This window comes from Sinocyclocheilus grahami, unplaced genomic scaffold (assembly GCF_001515645.1).
Source record: "Sinocyclocheilus grahami isolate Dianchi unplaced genomic scaffold, SAMN03320097.WGS_v1.1 scaffold123.1, whole genome shotgun sequence".
Classification (NCBI taxonomy): domain Eukaryota; kingdom Metazoa; phylum Chordata; class Actinopteri; order Cypriniformes; family Cyprinidae; genus Sinocyclocheilus; species Sinocyclocheilus grahami.
Genome location: NW_015505302.1, coordinates 1,220,869 through 1,244,164, shown reverse-complemented (window position 1 = coordinate 1,244,164; position 23,296 = coordinate 1,220,869). Strand labels below are relative to the sequence as shown.

The 23,296-nt window shown below is 39.4% G+C and overlaps 1 protein-coding gene across 1 annotated transcript in view; it reads left to right on the top strand.

Moving 5' to 3' along the window:
- Positions 1-23,296, top strand: part of LOC107590014 (thyroid adenoma-associated protein homolog) — an 88,962-nt gene that overhangs the window by 24,987 nt on the left and 40,679 nt on the right. Inside the window, 2 exon segments of the mRNA XM_016278611.1 lie at positions 12,614-12,703; positions 14,774-14,868. Coding sequence (XP_016134097.1) covers positions 12,614-12,703; positions 14,774-14,776 — 93 coding nt within the window. The 3' untranslated portion in view covers positions 14,777-14,868.

Sequence of the window (23,296 nt, the reverse complement as noted above, 5' to 3'; positions counted from 1 at the left end):
TGCCTCCATATCTTGAATTATGTGATCATTCTTAATGCATATTAATAGACTGAATCATGCAGTGAAAGAACCACTCTAAAAGCGCACATGCACTAAAGCCTGTGTTGGTCTACTCTAACCAGACTTCATCTCGTCGAGTATGCGTGCCTTTGTAGGTGTGTTTTGTTTAGCTTTTGCAATATACTCGATAATGTCATGTGATTGTATTTGCGCTAAACCTGCGCAGATTTGGCCTGATTGAACTTACCCAAGAAATTAATGAGTGAACATAATTTACGAAAAGTAACCCGCCAAATTGGCTAGTGATTTGACAGCGTTACCCGCCACAGCTGATTTTTACCCCCATTTGGCGGGTTGGCGGGTGTTAATTTCAAACCCTGATTGTAATGGCAGTAACTTTTTAAATTGTTACAAAAAAAATCTATTTCAAATAAATGCAGTTCTGACACTGAAGTGAAATAATAGGAATTATGCATCATTAAAGGTTTAAATCTGTGATTTTGGTGGATGTGATTTATTAAATGCAGCAGTATGTTTGCTGTATGCATGCAGTATACATCAAAGCACACTGTGCTGAATACAGTACCACAAAATTAAATGCACTTGACTCTACTTTCCATTTTCAGTGTGATGAATGACTACATGTATATTATTAGCTGTTAATCTTTTGACTCATTATTTAATCAGTCCACAATTAAAAAAAAAAAAAATTATATATTTAAGGGGTGGGGGTCAGCCTGTCAGTGCTCAGACCATACGCCGCACATACTTGCCTACAGTCAAACATGTTGGTGAGAGTGTTATGGTCTGGGGCTGCATGAGTGCTGCCGGCACTGGGGAGCTACAGTTCATAGCGGGAACCATGAATGCCAACATGTACTGTGACATACTGAAGCAGAGCATGATCCCCTCCCTTCAGAGACTGGGCCGCAGGGCAGTATTACAACATGATAACGACCCCAAACACACCTCCAAGACGACCACTGCCTTGCTAAAGAAGCTGAGGGTAAAGGTGATGGATTAGCCAAACATGGGCATCCTCAAACGGAAGGTGGTGGAGCGCAAGGTTTCTTAACATCCACCAGCTCCGTGAGGTCATCATGGAGGAGTGGAAGAGGACTCCAGTGGCAATCCTATTTTCACTTAGGGGTGTACTCACTTTTGTGGCCAGTGGTTTAGACATTAATGGCTGTGTGCTGAGTTATTTTGAGGGGACAGCAAATTTACACTTATACAAGCTGTACACTCACTACTTTACATTGTAGCAAAGTGTAATTTCTTCAGTGTCACATGAAAAGATATAATAAAATATTTACAAAAATGTGAGGGGTGTACTCACTTCTGTGAGATACTGTGTATGTATATATATTTTCAGATACAACTTGATTTGATAATTTGCATCTAATGTCATGAGATTTAAACATTTTGAGTTTGACTTTTAAGCATCCAAATGTACATAAATATACATGCGTTGCTTAGACTAAACGCATTTCACTTTTTATTTTGTAAAAGGGGGACTTAAAGTGTATAATTCTCTCTCCAGTCTTTCTCACGCTCATTTGTTCACTGTTCCTCACGTACACCACCCTGTCAGGCCATAGCTGTTGCTGAGGCACTGACAGGTTAATAATTAAAGTGAATGAGAACACGGGGACAACAAGAGCCGTACGTGCGGACGCACACACTCACACTCACAGCTGTGCGGTGGTCCTGGCCGATTGCCCTAGATTGCTCGCTTTGATCACCTCCACATGGGCAACACGGCTCCTACAGGTCACGATGGTGACAACTCTGTCACATTCCTGTGCTCTCCTCCCTCATACCTGTCTATCTGCCTTTACGTCTCTTTCATACATCTCTCCTCACTTCATTTTCTTATCAGTTCATTCCTTTTGAGTCCCCCCCCCCCCCCACCCGACTAATTTTTTACTCTCAGGATGTCAAAAGATCTGCTGTCATTATCATTTTCCCTTTTTACAGCAGCGCTCAAGCCATCAGGCTTTATTATAGAGTACAGTAAGCCTAATCCTTCCCAGAACGCAGCAGTCAGTCAGTCACCGAGAGAACACACCGATTTCTTGTAGTCTGTGAGGAATGTTTCTTAAGCTGACATAAAAATGTGATCAAAGTTATGAGCCAGTAACACTTCGAACATAAAGTTTGGTGTGTCCAGTTTTACTTTAGCTACATAAGATTGCGATTTGAAAGCCTTTTAGTGTTCCTGGAACAAGACATCAGACCCTGCAAATCCTGTATGACGTGAGCTTTGTGACTCTTGTACACCCTGGAGCTGCAAGACCAATTTTTGCATTGTAATGGTCTCGAGGGCCATCATCATGTGCTCTGACTCACTACTCTCTCATGTTAAAGAGGTCATATCATGTTTTTTTAATTACATTTTTCCCCCTGAGGTATGTTTAAAGGAATTATCCACCCAAAAATTGAAATTCTGTCCACATTACTCACCCTCAAGTTGTTCCAAACCTGTATGACTTCCTTTCTTCTGTGAAACATGAAAGAAGATAGTTATTCAACAAAAAACAAACAAAAAAAACTGGTTCCTACAGTGATATGTCCCATATAGCAGTCAATGTGTTAAATAAACTGTATGTGTGTGTGTGTGTGTGTGTGTGTGTGTATATATATATATATATATATATACAGTACATACACACACACACACACACACGCATATATTTGGTGAACTATCTCTTCAAAGTGTTATTACTTCAAAAGTTTTTCTGCACCAACAGTCATAATTTAGTTTTCATGAGCATTTTCTACTTTTCCTTAACTTTTTTTTGTATCAAACAGCCCATTTGTTTTTTTGCTGCTTTGTCTTTAAAATTGCGGTCACATTAGCAGACTTTTGGGGAAATTTTGCAGGCAGAAAAGTCTCTTTTCTGTTGTCATTAGCGATATACTCTATAGAGCACAACTCACTCGGAAGTCACTTTCAAACCAATCAGCTTTATTTCAACTCTGTGAATCAGCGTGACAGACTTGAACTCATTGCGAAATCTGCATTGGGAAATCTGGCTGTAGAAGTTAATGTTGTTAATTGTATTTGCTTATCAGTCCATAAGTGTCTATAGGGGAAGTCGTGGCCTAGACGATCTTGGAGGTGAAGATGCTGGATGTGGAGGTCCTGGGCTTGTGTGGTTACACGTGGTCTGCGGTTGTGAGGCCGGTTGGATGTACTGCCAAATTCTCTGAAATGCCTTTGGAGATGGCCTATGGTAGAGAAATTAACATTCAATTCATGGGCAACAGCTCTGGTGGACATTCCTGCAGTCAGCATGCCAATTGCACGCTCCCTCAAAACTTGCAACATCTGTGGCATTGTGCTGTGTGATAAAACTGCACATTTTAGAGTGGCCTTTTAATAGGGCCTTTCGCACCGCTTTAATTCCAGAACTAAATGTACAGAACTAAAGTTCTGATACGATTTTGCGCGAACTATTTCCCAGTACCATTAAAAGGGTTGTATTCGCTCAGACAGTGTACGTAAGACGGTCGACACACAGTGACGTCATTTGTGTGCGGCGTTCAACAACGTAAACAAAGAACAACGTTAACAACAGGAGGATGGAGGACGCTGTGATCGGAGCGGTGTTTTTGTTGTCTCGCGGGTTTCACAATAATGGACATGAAATGTCAACGTATAGGCTGCGTAAAGCGATTGAAAGAACGGAAAGGAGGACTAAGAATCTACATTTGCTACAAGTGCCTGCACTTCAGCGTCATTCCAGAACTAAATGTACAGAACTAAAGTTCTGATGCGATTTTGCGCGAACTATTTCCCAGTACCATTAAAAGTGTTGTATTCGCTCAGACAGTGTACGTAAGACGGTCGACACACAGTGACGTCATTTGTGTGCGGCGTTCAACAACGTAAACAAAGAACAACGTTAACAACAGGAGGATGGAGGATGCTGTGATCGGAGCGGTGTTTTTGTTGTCTCGCGGGTTTCACAATAATGGACATGAAATGTCAACGTATAGGCTGCGTAAAGCGATTGAAAGAACGGAAAGGAGGACTAAGAATCTACATTTGCTACAAGTGCCTGCAATTCAGCGTCCGTCCATCTATCGCGGTTCTCCATACTTGCGAAATAAGTTGACACAATGTTTACAGTATGTTTACACGGCGTTTAAAATCATGGTGGGTGAGGGCGTTTTCATTCGCGTTTGGCCAATCATTATGTCTCATGTCTACTTGCGTCACGATTAGTACCAGTTGTGCTGGTTAGACCCTGCTCCGGAGTAGGAGCTCATTTGGTTCTCGAAAAAGGCAGTCCGGTACTAAAATTGCTCCCAGTTCCGGCGGTGCGAACACTGCAAAAAGTGGGTAGTTCCACAATAAGTTCTGGTACTATGAAAAGGTTCCTACGGTGCGAACGGCCCTATAGTGGCCAACCTAAGGCACACCTGTGCAATAATCATGCTGTCTAATCAGCATCTTGATGTGCCACACCTGTGAGGTGGATGGATTATCTCGGCAAAGGAGAAGTGCTCACTAACACAGATTTAGACAGATTTGTGAACAATATTTGAGAGAAATAGGCCTTTTGTGTACATAGAAAAAGTCTTAGATCTTTGAGTTCAGCTCAGTTCAGGCAAAAACAAAAGTGTTGCGTTTATAATTTTGTTCAGTGTAATAAAACAAGTTTCGTAATCTCAGAAGTAATCAAAATGTGCTTGTGAATCCAAGTTTAGTAAGCTATATATTATATTATATTATTATATATTATATATTATATTATATATTTTATTATATATTATATATTATATTATATTATATTATATGTTATATTAAATTATTAGGGATGCACCGATAACACTTTTTCCAGTACTCGCCCGATACCGATACTTTTATTTTGGGTACTTGCCGATACAGAGTACCGATACCAATATTTTCATTGCATTTGTAAATTTTTTAAATATTGGGTACAGAAACCAAAAGAGTATGTATAATGTTTGTTGGTTAATTTCATTTATCAAATAGATAGTCAAACCAAAATTTATTCAAAAACCTTCAACATTTCTCACATTATCACAGTTTATTTGCTATAGTTTAGAAAATGGTAATAAAATATGACAAGAACTCTGTGTGAACAATTAAACTGTCAGAACAATTTCAGCTTCATAATGTTAGATCACTTTTATAGAAAGGCATGCAATGGATTACAATCAACCCAAAATTATTCAGACAGCTGTTAGTATGACTGTATTTACACAACTATGAATACTTAGTTGGGCAACCCTTAGCCTTAATGACAGCCTGTAGTGTCCTGGGCATGCTGTCATCCAGCTTCATGCAAACCTGAACTTCTGTTTTTTTCCCCCAGACTCGGGCTGAATAAATTTTGGTCCCAAATATGTATCAGTTTTGCTGGTAGTCCACTGTATGAAGAATTTTTGGGTATGATTTGTCACAGTTTACTTTATTTTGCCATCCTCACTTGCATAAATGAACTAGTGTCCTGCACCCACTAGTAAAAAAAAATGGTGCAGAATAGTGCAGCCTAGCGTATTTCACACAGGCTGCTAGATTCACTTTTGCCAGAAAGTCGTGTATGCCTAAGGTTGAAAATAAATTGTTTATAGTGAATGCCCCTATAAATGGTCTTATTTTTACGATTTAGTTTTAATCCAAATGATGCGTGTGCTAAGTGAGTGAACATCAAAGATCACACAACAGAAGTGCACGCGCTCTCGCTCTCTCCCTACCATTAAGTAACTTGTGCATTGTTTTACTTACTTGTTTTTTACATATCCGTCCGAACTACAAACTTTCCAGTGATGTCTGTGAGAAAGGTATATTCACTCGACAAGCTCGTGCATCTGCGCGCTCAAACCACTCAGCGCGCTTTATCAGCTCGCGCACATCAGCTATACAGGTGTTAATACTGAAAGTTTAACGTTATATTCATTGCATACATATACTTCGTAGTAGACATCCTTAACTCCATTCTGCTGTCTGTTGTCGGTGTTTCTTTGTCTGAATATGGCACTTATCACATGCTGTGTGGTATCGGCGTTTGATATCGGGGCATTTTAACGAGTTTAATAATACATTTTGGTTAGACTGTTTCTATTTGATAAATGAAATTAACCAACTAACATTATACATACTCTTTTGGTTTCTGTACCCAATATTTAAAAAATTTACAAATGCAATGAAAATATTGGTATCGGTACTCTGTATCGGCAAGTACCCAAAATAAAAGTATCGGTATCGGGCGAGTACTAGAAAAAGTGGTATCGGTGCATCCCTATTAAAAACACTAAACGGATCCCATTTTGAAGAACAAATACTTGCATGTGCCCTTAAGTCCCCATGCTTTAACCAAAAACAAAAATGATTTAAAGGTGACATATCATGAAAATCTGACTTTTCCAGGTTTAAAAAAAAAAGATTAACCCAGTAAATTTGTTTTGGGAAGCCTTTTTCTGCAAGCGTCTGAAAAAAATGAGCATGTCTGATTTCGCTCCCTTGGTGACGTGGAAAAGGGATCTCATTATAATATTACCGCCCCTTAATCTGTAAGTTTACACCCACGGCGCCGTTATTGTGTTTTCGCAAGTGACAACGGAGTACCAGTTCTAATGCCATGGCGAAAGTTTGGCAAAACATGCTAACTGTTCTGTCTTTGTCTGCACAGACGAGCACAGAACACTGTTTAGAGTTCCAGTCTCAGAGGAGACAACAGAGCAGTGGATTTATTGATTTATTCACTATATATTGCTGCTGCCACACAGACCTAAAATAAACATGCTGTTTACCTTCACAGACATAACCGACTGTTTTTGTAACTTGTGTGTTTTTAACGTAAATTTGTGTAAAATGTACCAACAATCACATTTAAAAAATAAACACTTTTTGATATACCATTAAAAAAAAGAAAAAGGTAGCCCATCTGAATTAGGACATTTAGGCTATCCATCTAATAGTAGCCTACCAAAATCTTATTAACAGTAGAAGTAGAGTTGGTCCCATCAGGCTAACGTGACAGTCACGACTCATGCAGCTGTAAGGTTTTCTTTTTCTTTTGTTTTTATTCGCCATCTTTACAACACGCATCACATTACGTCTTTCATGGCACACTCGTTTTATGCGTATTTGGCACCCCCTATTGTTGTGGGTGTATTATTGACGTGTCAAAGTCTAGACCCTGAATATAAGACGACCGCGTTTTTTCAGATGTATTTCCAAGAAAAAAACATAGTCTTATATTCAGGACAATACGGTAGTTTAGTACTCACATGCTGTGACAGCCGCTTTCTGTCCGTGTGCTTCGGATGTGTGCACTCAGAAAACCATATTAAAACACATGATTTCCGCACGATAAACATAATAATCAGAACCAAAACAGATGTTTTTAGCAGATACGAGCTGTAATGGCGCAGCTCTATTCTATAAAAGGGGGCGGGGAACAGCAGCTCATTTGCATTTAAAGAGACAGGCCCGAAAAACAGCGTGTTTCTGCTTCCACTCAAAATAGCCATTTTCAAAATGATATAATAAATTATCTGTGGAGTATTTTGAGCTGAAACTTCACAGACACATTCTGGGGACACCAGAGAATTATATTACATATTGTAAAAATGGGCATAATATGTCTCCTTTAAGTGCAAGGGATTATGGGTGATCAGTGATCAAACTCAGCCTGGTAGTTTGACCAAAGTTGACATTGCAAGTTTTTGCTGTTTAATATTTGAAGTTGCTCATTCTAAATGGCCTAAAAGACACTTTCATGTAGAGGCAACTTATTCTACAATCGGTCAACCTTCAAAATAGTGTTTGTCTGACAGAATAGAAGTTGGACATCTTACAGTGTACTTGTCCTGTCGAGGTGGTTCACTAGGGGGCACTGAAGTTCTGTGCTTTTTCTCCTTCCAGTCTTCTATTCCAGTCATTAATCTCTGTCATATGTTGGCCTACAGCGCATGGACACCTTCCAGCTCCTTAAATGTTCTGGATGTATCTCCTAACTCCCTGATGGCCTTTGTTTGTTTGTGTTCTGCTTCTATCCTCATTCCACGTTTATCCACCCTCGCAAAGACTTACTCTTTTGTTCGCGGTTTCAACTCTTCCCTTTTGCTGATAGCCTCAAACTCTTGACAGGCATTGGAGCACTTCAACACATGTTTATCTTTTCCGTAGTAAAAGGAATGCTAACAACATCTTGCCCAAGCACGCACAAAGGTTGACACAATTATTGCACACATTCACACCCTCTCCAATGCTGCCGGGTTGGCCATGACCTCTGATCCCTGGTCACCGCAGGACAGGGCGGGTGGGCCCTCCTGCTGCGTGGCCTGCTCTGCATCAGCTCCCTAATCTCATCCAAACCAGTGGAGCGCCAGCTGTTGCAAGAATGTTCAGATGCATTCTGGGATTGAACGCAGTGAGGTCACGGATGAAGTGAAGAATGACTAAACAGGAGTGGCACTGACCTCGTTGAAGAACAATAATGGCTCACTCATGAGATCATGGTTTGTTATGATTAATCGGTGTGCTGATTGGACTTAATTGGAAAATTGAGGGGGCCGTAATGGCACAACCTAGTGTGTTGGAATACCTCACACTTCAAAGAGCCCATGTGGTTCCAGGTCAGCTGACCGTGGCAATTCACTTGAAGATTACCCTGGGATTTTCTAAAGAGACGCTGAATCTTTAGTGGTCACTGAAACTGAGCTTTGTCATAATCGCACTGAAATAACGCTGACTCTTCGGTCTGGCTCGGGCGCTCTGAACACCCATAGTCGGGACCGTTTACTTCCTGGATAACCCTGCCACTAGATCAACATGTTTGTCTTTAGTTTTATGTGTTTGTATGGCAGGCATCTTCATCCTGCGGGTCACGCAGCTATTGCCTAATGTTATTTTGTTTATTTTATCTTCCTGTGTGCAAGCGTTTTTGTGAGTCTTGTGATTTGTGCGCTGACATGTACTTGTCAAACATTTTGACAGGCCATTCTCTGTTGAGACTTCTTGTTTGCAATCAGTGTGTGTACTGTGGCTATGTTCAGAATAGCATACTATCTCACTATTTCTGCAGCAGAGTATGTGTACTGTGCACAGTATGCAAATTTTCTTTTTGCACGCAAAACTGACTGCATTCTCCAAATTGCAAGGTGCATCCCATCTCACATACTAATGCACTATTCATTGCTATGAATTCACTTCATTCTAATATGCTGATTTCTTATTATCACTGTTGAAAACAGTGTTGCTTAATATTTTTGTGAAAACGGTAATACTTAAGGATTGTTTGAATAGAAAGTTTAAAAGAACATTTATATAAAGATTTTTGTAACAATGAAAAAGTCTTTACTGTCAGTTCAAAATCTAGTTCAAACTTTCATGCGTTTCTTTTAAAATAATTTTCACTCATAAATTGCTAGTAATTTTCTCAAATAATTAAAATTACGTGTGTTTGTGTACGAGAGTAAGAGTTGTACAATCTTTTATTTGTTTATCAAACACACATTTGTTGAGTTTTAGTAGCTGTTTGGTTTGCTATTCAAACATGTTTTACATTAGTTTTCATGTTTTGCGTAACTATAAAAATATTTGACTTGATCTACTTACCATTATAACAATGATTACGGTGATGTTTTTTCTTTTTCTTTTTTCTTTGTTTGTTTCTTTTTCTCATCAAATGAGTCAAATCACAGTTTGAAAAACAAATGATGCACATCTTCGTTAAACACTAAAATGAAACACAACAAAAGTCTTTAAACCATTACGTAAAACAAATTTTGACAAGAAACAACTTCAGTTTATAAACAAGACTAACAGAGTTGCTAGCATCTGATAACATCTTCTCACTCTTTAAACATTTGCCTTTGTTGTACTAACTTGTTTGACTATTTTCCCTTGCAAAAATGATACTTTTGTTAATTTGTGTTTGCTTGGTCTTGATCAGAATACAGAGAGAGTTTGCTTGTTCCTCAGGCGTTTATTGGGTGACCTCAGTCATCTAGTGCACAATACAGGAAAAAAAAAAAGTTTGTTTCCTGTTTTCATGATCCGAATGTGCTTTACGTTACATAAACAAATTGACGAAAGAAATACTGTAGTGTAGTGTGTGTTTGTGTGTGTGTGTGTGGTCAGCGTTTGTGGTTGCAATGGCCCTATGCTTCACACTCAAATGCATTACACGTGATATGCTTACTTATATCACCTTACATTCATTTGTGAATGTAAGTAATGACAAACGGGAGTGGTTAAAGACGGTTTGAGCTCGACAGCCTGCATTTATGGACATCTTGGAAGTGTTTTGTCTGAAAGACACTAATCCATACTGACGGTATGCAGGGTTGTGTTGAGTTTAACTGTAACCACATTTGCCCACGTCAGGGCTCATTTGTGTGTGTTGCTAGCATGCAGCATGTGGCCAGGTTGCAGACGAAGCTGACCCACCTTGTTACCATGACAGCGACCTGGCCTAAGTTCAGACCAGACTGTGCATTAGCGGTTGAAACAGGATGTGGTGTGTTTGTGTGTGTATTTTACATAGCTGAAGTCACAACATGTGTGTTTGAAAACTTGGCTCTTGAGCTAAAGTTAGCCCTGTATAGGCTTTTTCAGTTAGACATGGAAAAAAAAAAGTTTTATTGGAAGGTCTATCTTAAACACAGAGGCTTAGCTAAATAAAGATACGTTTATGTGTGTCACTCACGCATACACTTTCACTGTCTGACTTGCCCTCTCTTAACACATACGCATTTGTCTCGAGCGAGATTCCCAGGGTTTATTCCAGCCGCGCTGCTTTCTAAGGAATAAACAAACCATGTGTCCCTGCAGCGCTCCATCAGAGGCTGAGCTAATGAGAGCTTTATAGAGCTGTAAAGAGCGCAGACTTTAGGAAGTGGTTTACAAACCAGACCTTTAAAGGTCTCGGCCTCTCTCTCCTCTCCTTGTGTCACTTAGGCTTTGTTCCAAAATCTAGTGAGCTGCCTACATAGGCAGCACGTTCCTGACACAAAGGGGTTCCAGAAGGAAATGCCTTCTTTTGGCAGAATTGCATGTATCCATATCAGAGGGAATAATCCTATAATGCACTGTGATGTGAAATGACAATTACAAATATTTGTCATTGTAATATTTGAATATGTTTACCCTGGAAAGCCTGACATATGCATTAGGTCAGAATTTTTTTTTTTTTTTTTTTTTTTTTTTTTTTTTTGGTTTTGTTTTTTGAGTTTTATAAGTTTTGTTTTTTTTTTTTTGTTGAGTATCATATTTGATACATCAGGCTTTTATGGCTCATATAGTATGATATAGTGAGAAAGAATATAGAGCTCCTACTCCAAGGAAAAAGCACCTCAGTTTTATTCAGAGGCCCAAGCTGAGCAAAAATAAGCAATTTTGTGCAGCTGCTGATATTTATATGCCCAAAAGTAAGATGAAATTATGATAGCATGTGATGTAAATCAGTGAGTTCTTTATAACTGTATTGCAGACTACTTACATTAAATGTATAGAACTCAATATCTCCCAGTAATATGTCTTGGTTGGATGATATTTAAAAGATTTTCAGATATTTGTGTATTTCTTTATTTTTAAACGTTGGTGCAATGTCTGCAGCTCTGCACGGAGAATAGACAGACGGACAGATCAATCAATTAATTTCCAACTAATCCTAAACTTTTCTTCACTGAATTGTGAAAAACTTTGTCCTCTTTCTGGCTCATTTTCTACACTGGTGCATTGCATTATTCTTGATAACTATATTTATTTATACCATACATTTTATAACACACCGCTGCATGACGTGATATCTTTATCTTAATTTCAGTCTGCTGTTACTATAGTAGCGAACGCAACATCGATTGAAAGATAAACCGCATGTCCTTATTTCACTGTTGTTTGTTTATATGGTGGTTAAGCAGACAGTTTGCTGCTTACATTCAGTATAACGGCATTAACAGCAAGTCAAAAAGGGGAAGCTTTCAACTGGACTGCACACCTGCGTTTTAAACATTTTCATCATGTTCTTGCTCCGTCCATGCAATAAATGCACATTCTTGGAGGAGCAGGTTTTTCTAGCATATTTAATTAAACTTTTTCAATGTTCTCACAATCCTCACAATCCTTTCACAACCCTCCTTGTGGTCAGTCTGCACAAGATCGATAAGCTTGTTTGCTTTGCGACCTCTTTAAATACAAGATAAGCATTCAATCTACTTCAGAGCATCCGCAAATCTTTCTACAGCGTTGTTGGCAGGGCAGCCAGAGTGATTTTTGATGCTCTCGACGGCGGCGGTGTGAACGCACAGTTAGAGGTGGTGAATGCCTTACTACTTTCTGGGACGTTTCCAGACTCCCTGAAAACTGCAGTTGTTAAGCCCCTTCTGAAAAAGAGCAATCTTGATAACATTTTGAGCAATTATAGACCAATATAAAATCTTCCTTTTGTAGGCAAGATTATTGAAAAGGTAGTGTTTAATCAGCTGAACAAATACTTAAACTCAACTTATCAGCCAAACGGAAAAACTGGTTACCAGTTGATTAATGTCATTCATTTGTCATTCCTCATCTGATCTCATCTGCAATCCTGCACATACTGTAACCTTCATTTCTCTCTTCTCTTAACAGGATGACTGGCCGAGAGTTTTTCCCTCGTTTTCCTGCCCTCTATCCCTTCCTCCTCCGTCAGCTACAGGAAGCTCCAGCCTCTGTGAACAGGTGAGAATTTCCCAACAAAAGGCCCCCTATAATATTACAGGACCCCGCAATGTGTGTGCGATTTGCGTCAGATGTTGTTAAAGAGCTGAACGATCCCAGCGTTCGCTAAACAGACCCAGTTCTTCTTCTCACCCTTCTTTAATTTCTCCGAGGCCCATATTTAAGATCGTTTAAATGCCCCATCAAGCCTCTTTAGACCTATTAAGCCTTTCAACCAAACTGATGGACAGATTCCTAGCTGAGATTCCTCCGATAAGTAAACCGCGTGTGCTTTGCATCCTGCTTGCCAAGCTAGGCTCTGCAGCACTCGTATTTTATACCACCTATAAATTATTTAGCATATAAATAAGGGTAGAGAGAAGTGCGAAGAGGTTTGCACCACCCACCTTTACCAAATATGAAAAGAGCATCATGGGATGTCTAGGGGGGAGTTCGCCATTTAGTGTGATTGAGATGTTTTTCCTATTGAAGTTCAATCCAGAATGTTTCTTTTATCTGGAAAGCAGGCTGTAAAAAGCATGTGGGAACACTGGAATACGGTTCATCGCCCTCTTTGCAATTTGTAAACCAGTTTGCGATATGAAGATTTCACGAGCACGGATGAAATCGTGATGAATGATTTGCCTCGGCTTGAGGGATTTATAACAATTTAAAACATTTAACATGAGAAATGAGTGTCGAGAGGGTTCGGTTGGACATGCACCAGAGATGAAATGAGATGAAAAGACCAGGGCAAGTGGAGCCAAGACTGAAACTCGCTTTGCTAATCTCTCATTTTCTTCTAGTCTTATCACCTCTTCACCCTCGCTGAACTTTTTTGCTCATTTTGACGTCTTTTTCCATTCCTCTGATTTATCATATTTCATTGGTTCGTTCTCGCACTCCCCTTCCAACTTTTTCTTGAATGTGCATGAGCTTTAACACTTCAGTCTCCCTGGGCTTGGAGATGATCTCAAGTTCTGGACAGGTGTCTTATACACCTAACGAGCTGACATTAGGAGTAACTTCTTAAAGTGACAGGACTAATCTGAGTTCCACATGGGCATATAACCAATCTGTGGGAGCCAGAATTCTTGCTGATTGGTGGGGGATCAAATACTTATTTCACTCACTGAAATGCAAATCTTTAACCTTTATATAATGCATTTTTTTCTGGATTTTTTTTTTTGGTTGGTATTTTGCCTCTATCCGTTAAAATTGACCTACCATTAAAATTACAGACCCTTAATTTCTTTGCAAGTGGGCAAACTTACAAAATCAGCAGGGGATCAAATAATTATTTTCCCCACTGTAGCTTAGTTCTGTTGGTTATGCATGTTAATAAGTGAAGGAAGCTATGCTAGTTTAATAATTAGAGAAGTTTGAACTCACATATAGGTACGGTAAGCTAGGTTAGTTCAGTTAGTTTCTTGAATTAGTAAGTGGAAGAAGTTATTCTAATCTAAGTTAGAGACATTTATGAAGCCACATACAGGTAAGTTAGTTAGGTTTGTCCAGTGAAGCTTTGCTAGCTTAAGGAAGCTATGTTCTGTAATGTGTAAGCAAAGGCAAAACATTACAAAAACACGTTATTTGTGTTAGCTATGTTAGTAACTTAAGTTGTGTTAATTTAGTAGGTCACCTTAGTTGATTACATTATTACATAAGTTAAGGAAGTTAACTTGTTAGTTATAAGTCAAGTATTTTAGGTAAGTAAATGGAAGTCATATGGAATGTATTTCCCTTTCTCTCTCTTTCAGTGATGCAGGGCAGGTGAAGCTGCACCCCAGTCTTTTCTTGTTGGTGTTGGTTTTGGGTCGTCTCTACCCGTCTCCCATGGATGGTTCATCATCAGGTATGTATAGATATTTAGATCACCTTTAAGTGCAATGCTGACCAAGAGATGAGCTGCATTGTGTTAGCTATGTTAGTAACTTAAGTTGTGTTAATTTAGTAGGTCACCTTAGTTGATTACATTATTACATAAGTTAAGGAAGTTAACTTGTTAGTTAAGGTAGTTACATAAGTCAAGTATTTTAGGTAAGTAAATGGAAGTCATATGGAATGTATTTCCCTTTCTCTCTCTTTCAGTGATGCAGGGCAGGTGAAGCTGCACCCCAGTCTTTTCTTGTTGTTGTTGGTTTTGGGTCGTCTCTACCCGTCTCCCATGGATGGTTCATCATCAGGTATGTATAGATATTTAGATCACCTTTAAGTGCAATGCTGACCAAGAGATGAGCTGCACTGAATGTTTTAGCTCAAAAATAAACTTTGGATTTGATTCAGCTGACTATTTCTTAGCCCTCTAGTCTAACAAGCCACTCCCTTTGCATGTCTCTCTATCCGTCAACTCAGCGCGTCCATTCCTGCAATAGATTTTTTCCACTGCCTCCACAGTATTTCTTCTCTTACAATCTGTAATGCTTGAGACGTGCAGCTACTGTTGCTGTTCCCGTTCACACATTTTTTTCATTGTTTAGACAGAGTAGGAAAAATATTTTCGGAACACGTTCTACAAGTACCTGTAGTACCTGTAGAGGCATCCAAACATAGACTTTTACACACAAACACACACACACACACACACAGTGAGGGAAAGGTCACGGTCGTGATCCCAGAGCCAGGAGTAATCCTTTCTCCTCCCATTTGTGTGTCACAGAACATGGTGTTCCTCCAGCTGGGGAGCAATAGATCTATTCAGATGAAAGAAACAATAGCAGGATGGTGTTTGTCTTGGATCAAAATAAGGAGAAGTCTTGCTCCCACTGCTGCTTCTGATAACACAGCTCCTGACTTTGCATGCTACACGCATGACTGACATCATTTGAAATCTCGTTGTATGTTGAATACATTCTGCAATTTCATCAGTTTTCAGGTAAAGCAATAATATAACATGTAGGCTCTGTTGCAAAACCTCGTGAGCTGCCTTCATAGGCACATTCCCAAACATAAATGCAAACTTAAAAAGTAGGCCCACACAATCTAATAATGACAAAAAAATGCAAGATGAAAAGCCACTGCTTTACTGAAAGGCAAAACAAGTGCAAATGTTTGCCTTTTTCAGGCCTCTTTTTGCATTTATGATTGTCTAGATTTTTTTTTTTCAGTCTACACACCTCATGTCAGACTTTTTTGAAGGTGTAGTGAGTCTTTGGTTACTTTTCTAAAAAGTAGGCAGCTTGTGTCTTTCATTTTCCTTCCAAGATGGCCGACGAGTCAGAAAGATTGTCGTTTATAAATGGTTACAATTCCTTCAATAATAAAATGTATGAAATAGTTCAAAGTCATAAAAATGGATGTTTGTACCTAATTTGTGTATTATGAAAATAATTTTGTTGTTAGCTTAGCAACATGCTAAAGCGATAATCTCTTTAAAACAATTGTGATTCATGTACCATTAGTTACTACCTATGTACAGTGGTCCAATTATGCCTAGTTCACACTACAGGATTTTAAGCCCGATTTAATACCGATTTGCAAATTAACGAGCTCGCCGACAGGTTGGGCTGTGATCGGGGGGAAATCAGCGGGTGATCGGTGCTTGGCAATCTTTATGTGTGAACTACACAACGACGCATCAAAGAGGCTCGCTGATGCTTCGCCGACACCTCACCGATGGCAAACAAATATCTAGCATGCCAAATATCTGGACCGGTCGGCCGACTCGACATCACATGGTGTCAGGTGTCGTGACGAACTACAGCCAATGAGAGAGCAAGGCATGGGTTGAGGACACCGGAAGAAAAACAACAGCAGCGACATAGCTTAAAGAATAGTTTGGACACAATAAATGGAGCAAAATTTTTCATCGAGCAAACAGCTTGCAGTGCTAATTTCTTCCAGACATCCATTTTCAAATAAACAACTCCTGTTTCGTGTCATTCCCATTCCAATTCTCGCATGTGTTTTCGTGACAAAATGTGGTTTGTAGAGTCGTTGGGTGACCGAGTTGTTGTCAGCTTGTGTAGTGTGTAACCCCCGGTTGCAGATCATTTACATAGTCACGTAGTGTGAACACCACAACGACATAATAACAGACAATCAAGTCATGTAGTCTGAACAGCACAGCGATCTGCCGACATTTAAATTCGTGTAGTTTGAACTTAGCCTAAGGATGCCTTATAAGGCACCTGCCTATGTAGACAGTAGATGGCAAGGCTACTGTGGAATGAAGGATTTATTTATATTTTTTTAAATAAATTACCTTCTATGTAGACAAACTCTGAGCACATTAACTTGTGGTCACCCATGTTTACATATCAACATCTATTTAATATTCAGCAGCTTGGTGGAGTTGTTGTTACTCTAATTCACATGCAAAGTGTTTGCTGTATCATAACACAGGATTATTTCAGTACTTCCTGTCAAAAATGTTGACAACCAAGTGTGAATTCATGATATATCTTCACCATCAGCTGTTAAGATCAATGTGATAGCGAAGTTGTTGCAAGTTTAGGCTTGATATTACCTGTTTTTGATGAAGAACATCTAATGGAAGAGAACTTCTGTTGAAACCGATGGTCCTGAGAGTGACCCACTTCAGACCAAAGCTGTGAGCTCAGCACGTTAGATAATAGTCACATGAGCATGTTGAGTACAGGTGTGTGAATGTGCACAACTGTTGTTGCCTTTCGCTTTGGTGACAAAAGCCTTGGACTCTCACCAGTTTCCCCTCTGTGACATTATTTTCACTAATGTTTATGCCTGGAATGTTCTCTCCGCCCGTTCTCATGCTCACACACACACTCTGAGGAAGGTGTTTGGGCTTCTGCAAAAACTTTAAGCATTTTTTTTCTTTTAACACAGAGTTTGATGTGTATTTTTAGTCCTCTGCATTTTTGTGGGCATTTGAACTAGTGAGAAAGTATGTGTGTTAGTTAAATCTTGTTTATTTTTTGTGGCTTATGTGTGAATTGAGATGATGTGGCCTGTGACCCTGCATCGGACATATTAGTGCTGTTATGTTTGGTTTAATGAATATATTATGAATTACATTTATAAAGTAATGGGGTAATAAATGTGATGGGACTTGCCTGGATATTGCTGAACTGCAGAGCTGGTGCGCAAACACCCACATTGCTATGATCAGATGATTTCTCAACTGCTGTTTTCTCACAGCTGACATTTTTGCTGTATGTTTATTTTGTTATTGAGAGGAAAGCATTGAGCACATCTTTACATATTCATCTAAATGGCGCTCTCATTAGTGTGGAGGTTCGGGATGTTCATTCAGGGCCGTCCTTAGGGGGGTGCAACTGGTGCGGTCACACCGGGCCCTGCGGCGAACGCCCCCAACCCCCCCCCCCCCCCCCCGCAAGCCCGGGCCCCCCCCCCCCTCCCCGGAACGCGATCGCGAACGGACCAAGGGGTAAACAACCCAACACCCCCATGGAACGTGATCGCGAATGGACCAAGGGGTAAACAACCCAACACCCCCATGGAACGTGATCGCGAATGGACCAAGGGGTAAACAACCCAACACCCCCATGGAACGTGATCGCGAATGGACCAAGGGGTAAACAACCCAACACCCCCATGGAACGTGATCGCGAATGGACCGAGGGGGGCCCCACTCCCTACCTCACACCGGGCCCCGCGTCAGCTAAGGATGGCCCTGTGTTCATTAAAAATATAGCACTGCGAAGGAATTTCACACTTTTAATTCATTAGCTAAAAAAAATAATAATTTGCATTTTGAAAGCCCTGGATCATTGTTTGGGTGTCAGGGTATTAAAAATATAGCACTGCGAAGGAATTTCACACTTTTAATTCATTAGCTAAAAAAAAAATAATAATTTGCATTTTGAAAGCCCTGGATCATTGTTTGGGTGTCAGGGCCTGTATAGTATCATAAGCGTGTTATGAGCCCATGGACCAAGGGGTAAACAACCCAACACCCCCATGGAACGTGATCGCGAATGGACCGAGGGGGGCCCCACTCCCTACCTCACACCGGGCCCCGCGTCAGCTAAGGATGGCCCTGTGTTCATTAAAAATATAGCACTGCGAAGGAATTTCACACTTTTAATTCATTAGCTAAAAAAAAAATAATAATTTGCATTTTGAAAGCCCTGGATCATTGTTTGGGTGTCAGGGTCTGTATAGTATCATAAGCGTGTTATGAGCCCATGTGTGTGCTACAGACATCTGGAGTGGAGCAGAGGTGTGGAGGGGCTGGAGAAAGGACCAGTTTAAGGCCTCGGGTCTGGAACACAGATAACACAGAACAGAGAGAAACCGATCAAGCTCACGACTCTCATGCACTCTGAATGATCAGTGCCACCATAAAAACCAGACTCAAACCGCTTGGCCACGTATCAGCGAACGTCTCAGCCCTGCTCAAACAAACGCAAGTCCACCTGATCACACCCCTCTTCAGTTAAACCATGTCATGTTATGGATGGATTTTCCTAATAGTCAAGGAATGACAGGAGAGTCAGACCTTCGGATTAATAGAAGGATCCAAGTCAACAGAATTCAGCCTTTCTTGGTACAGGGATGCAAGGGTTAAGAGACTGGAGGATTTGGGTCTGCCTGGTTCTTGTCAGTGGAGGTATGCAGGCCCATTCACCCAAATGAAGCCCACATGTAGAAGATGTTAAATATAGCTTGGTTTTGGCTTCCACATCCCCCTCCTCTCCCCTAGGCGTGTAATTGTGTATGTCTGGGTGTCCGGTGTTAATCAGGCCCCTCTTTACAACAACACAAGTTCTCCGCAAAACACTCAAATACCTGAGTAGACTGAAATAAAAATTAAACACTTATTGTGGAACAGAATCACAGAGTTGTTTTCATTAGATTAGGCCCACGGTGTTGTCTGCAATGTTATAAATCCTACAGATCTGATTTATTTGCTGGTCACACTGTGAATTTGTATTGTGTGCCTAAGCCTCGAAAGCCTCGTCTTCGTTTGTCAGAGTAGATCTGTTAAGCTCCACTCTGTGAAATATTTGAGAAATAAGGCTTTGTTGGGCTTTACCGCAACAAGCTCTTTTATGTTATCCAGACTAAAACATGAGTGCATTTGAATTCGGCTGATTTGTTAACATTATCACATGCTAAACATGGGTTTACACTGTGCATAAGAGCCGTGACACAAAACCCTGCTGCTAAAACCAGGTCATGACAGATTTAGGTGGTCATGCTGGTTTTTGTAACATGATAGGGATTGTTTTTTTAATTGTCGGGTTAATTGTAATTATTTTTGCCACTTGCCCTTGGCCTTAGGATAATGTCAACTGAAAAGTGGTGTTATTTTAGGATTATTTATATATATATATATATATATATATATATATATATATATATATATATTAGTGGTGTCAAAATTATGACGTTAATGCAGGCGATTAATTTTTTCAGTTTAACGCGTTAAAAATATTTAACGCAATTGACGCAGGGGTGGGGCTAGGGCTGGCCACACCACTCACAACGGCTGCTTCTGTCACTTTTTCTCTTGACAAGAAGTGCATTTATTCAGTCGCAGAACGACTGAGAACAGGAGACTTTTCAGACGTGCGCTCCATTTCACTTCAGTGCCAGGCACGAGTCAAACGAGTGCGGAAACGATACTGTGCTCGCAGCGCGTGCTCTTCAATTGCATATCTATTTTATAGAGAAATCAGTATTGGTATCATTGATACTGGCCTTCAGTCATAAAAAATATGCCATTAAACAAATATATACAAAATATATACTGTCTTTGTTGTTTGTACATTAATTTGAAGATTGAATTTGAAATTATTGCAATATAAAAGTATATTAAAAAACTTTAATGTTAGGTGGGATTAATCACGATTAATTTCAGAAAAATGTGAGATTAATTAGTTGTTATTTTTTAGTCCAGCTGTGTTTGATTATACTGATTGGACTTGATTAGGAAAGCCACACACCTATATAACTATATAAGACCTATATAAGACCTATATAAGTATAACTATATAACTAGATATAACTATATAAGACCTTACAGCTCACAGTGCATGTCAGAATATTTTTTAAAAGTTTTATACATTTTATGTTTTTTATTTATTAGTTTTTATATTTTTATTTTAGCTTTAATTTATTTTTATTTCACCTGAAACTTTCATTTAATTAATTTTCATTATTGTTTTTTTTTTTTTTTAGCTTTATTTCAATTGGCAAAAATGGTGTTTAATAGCTTTCATTTTAGTTTCTCCAAACTTTTAGTCCAGATAAACAGGATGTTTTTTTTTATCCACCAGGAATTGATTGGGTTGTGAAAAGTAGGTGTTACACATCAAACTGTTGTCGTACTTGAGTGGATGTTTGTCATGAAGAAAGGTTGAAATTTTATCCCAAGAATCCATATTTCTTTGAGCTTCTACTTTCTGGAAACCAGGTTGGCAGCCAAAAAAACTTTCTAGTGCTTCTTTTTGTCCTCCTTTCAAAACCTTTTATTGATTTTTTTTGCATTGCATATAATGAAAAATCCATTTTGAAAAAGACAAGTGTGACTAGCTAGCATGACGGTAATCTTATTATCATGCTGTAGCTGGCATGTCTGGTCTTAAGGAAATGCCAAACAAGGGTTGGGGTCTCCATCAGTGTTGAGGGCATGCATAAGTGTGTCAAATACCCCTGACCAAAATTCTGTCAGCCACAGGCACGTCCAGAACATATGTAAGTGGTTGACTGGAAATTGCTTACATCTATAGTAGATTATGCCTGGTACATATGGATGAGGAGTGTACCAGATCCAGAATGTCACACCCCTGCTCATCCAAGATGGAAATTCCTAGGTTGCATTCCCAAGCTATGGTGGGAGCAGTTGGGGGTTCAGTGCCTTGCTTAAGGGTCTCACCTTAAGGGTCATGGTATTGAGGGTGGAAGAGAGCGCTGGTCATTCACTCCCCCCACCTACAATCCCTGCCAGTACCGAGACTCAAACCCACGATATTTGGGTTACAAGTCCAACTCTCTAACCATTAGGCCATGACTCCCCTTCGGAGGATCTTATTAGGTTAGAAATAAGTTATTTTATGCTGTTGAGGTGACTGGGTAAATTTTATTTAGTAGACAGGGCTGAAAAAGATGAGAACCTCATCCTAGTACTGATCAAGGCCATTCATTTTGGTGAGATCATTAATTGGTGGAATGCAGGATCAAAACTGGATGTGGGCGAATCCCAGAGTGGTCACACAATTGGTTCAGCCAATCACGAGCTGTTTGTGATGCTCAAACGATCTAAGCACTGTTTTGGATATCATCACAGAGCCACAATGTTTACAGTTTATGGTGGAATCGACCTACAAATGGCATAATTATAGTTGTTTGGCATATGATTCACAGGAAATTAATCCCTGTTTGTAAAGCCAACTCTTTCCACACTAGAACTGAAGTTGGTAATGGCCCTCAGCCTCAGTTTAATTTGTTTTTAGTTCAAATTAGACCAATCTGCATTTATGTTGTGAGCAGTCTTAAAGAAAAAAAATAGAGGTGACTATCTTGTAAGACTAGTCATAGACATCACCTGGTCAGTCTCAGGCAGAGAAAGATCTTCTCACAGGACCTCAAATGGGTTGCAAAAAGAAACTGATGGCTGAGGCCTCACTATTAATTCTGGCAGACCGATAATTCAGATGTTACTGCTTTGAGTATGAGACACGAGGTCAGTGACTTTAGCTAACAGCTTAGAGTTTCTGTCAGTCAGAGAAGCACAATGTGTTTCCACTGTGCAAGCATGTGTTTATATTGGCATTGGGCTCCTAGAAGCATTCTTTTGGATGTTTAAAAATCAATGTCTAAATGAGTATTTGGCTGTTGGTTAACACTAATTAGATGAAGTAAACTATAAAGTGGTGTTATTTTCATATTATTTAAAAACCATCATTTTAATATCCTTTATTTTTATATTTTCAGTTTTAGTTTTTGTAATTTTGTTGTGGGCTTTTGTCATTTTTATTAGTGCTAGTTTTATTATTTAAATATACTTTAGTTTGGGGACCAGTTCTCACTATTAACTAACTATTAACCACAACTTTTGCCTTAAACTCTTAACTTATTGCTTATTGATAGTTAGTAAGGTAGTTTTTAAGTTCAGGTGTGGGGTAGGATTAAGGGATCTGAAATTTGGTTGTGCAGAATATAAGGCATTAATATGTGCTTTATAAGTACTAATAAACAGCCAATATGCTAGTAATATGCATGCTAATAAGCATAATGTATTTTAAAGTTTCCTAATATTGTGTTGGAGTCCCCTACAACAGGTTTAAATGCATCTAAGGTCAGAAAACATTGTAATTTTCTCAGAATATACATTTAATATTAGAGTCATTTGCCAATGATTTCTAAACGATTCATTCCAAGCAAGTTCGGAGCAAACCCCTCCCTTCCATAAGCCTACTCTGATCTGATTGGTCAGCTGGCCAAGCCTGTTTTGATTGGCACATAGAGGAGTCCTTGAGCAAGTTAGCGAGCGCTACCATTGACAAAGCACCTTTACATAAAACAATAATATAGTGCTCCAATCTGTTCTTATAATAATGGCATAAAATACAAAAACACTTATGCAAGCGAATCGTGCCCACAGCTAAAGTTTAGCTGCTAAACTGTGAACACTTAAAACAATAATGGTGGATACGTTAGCCGAGT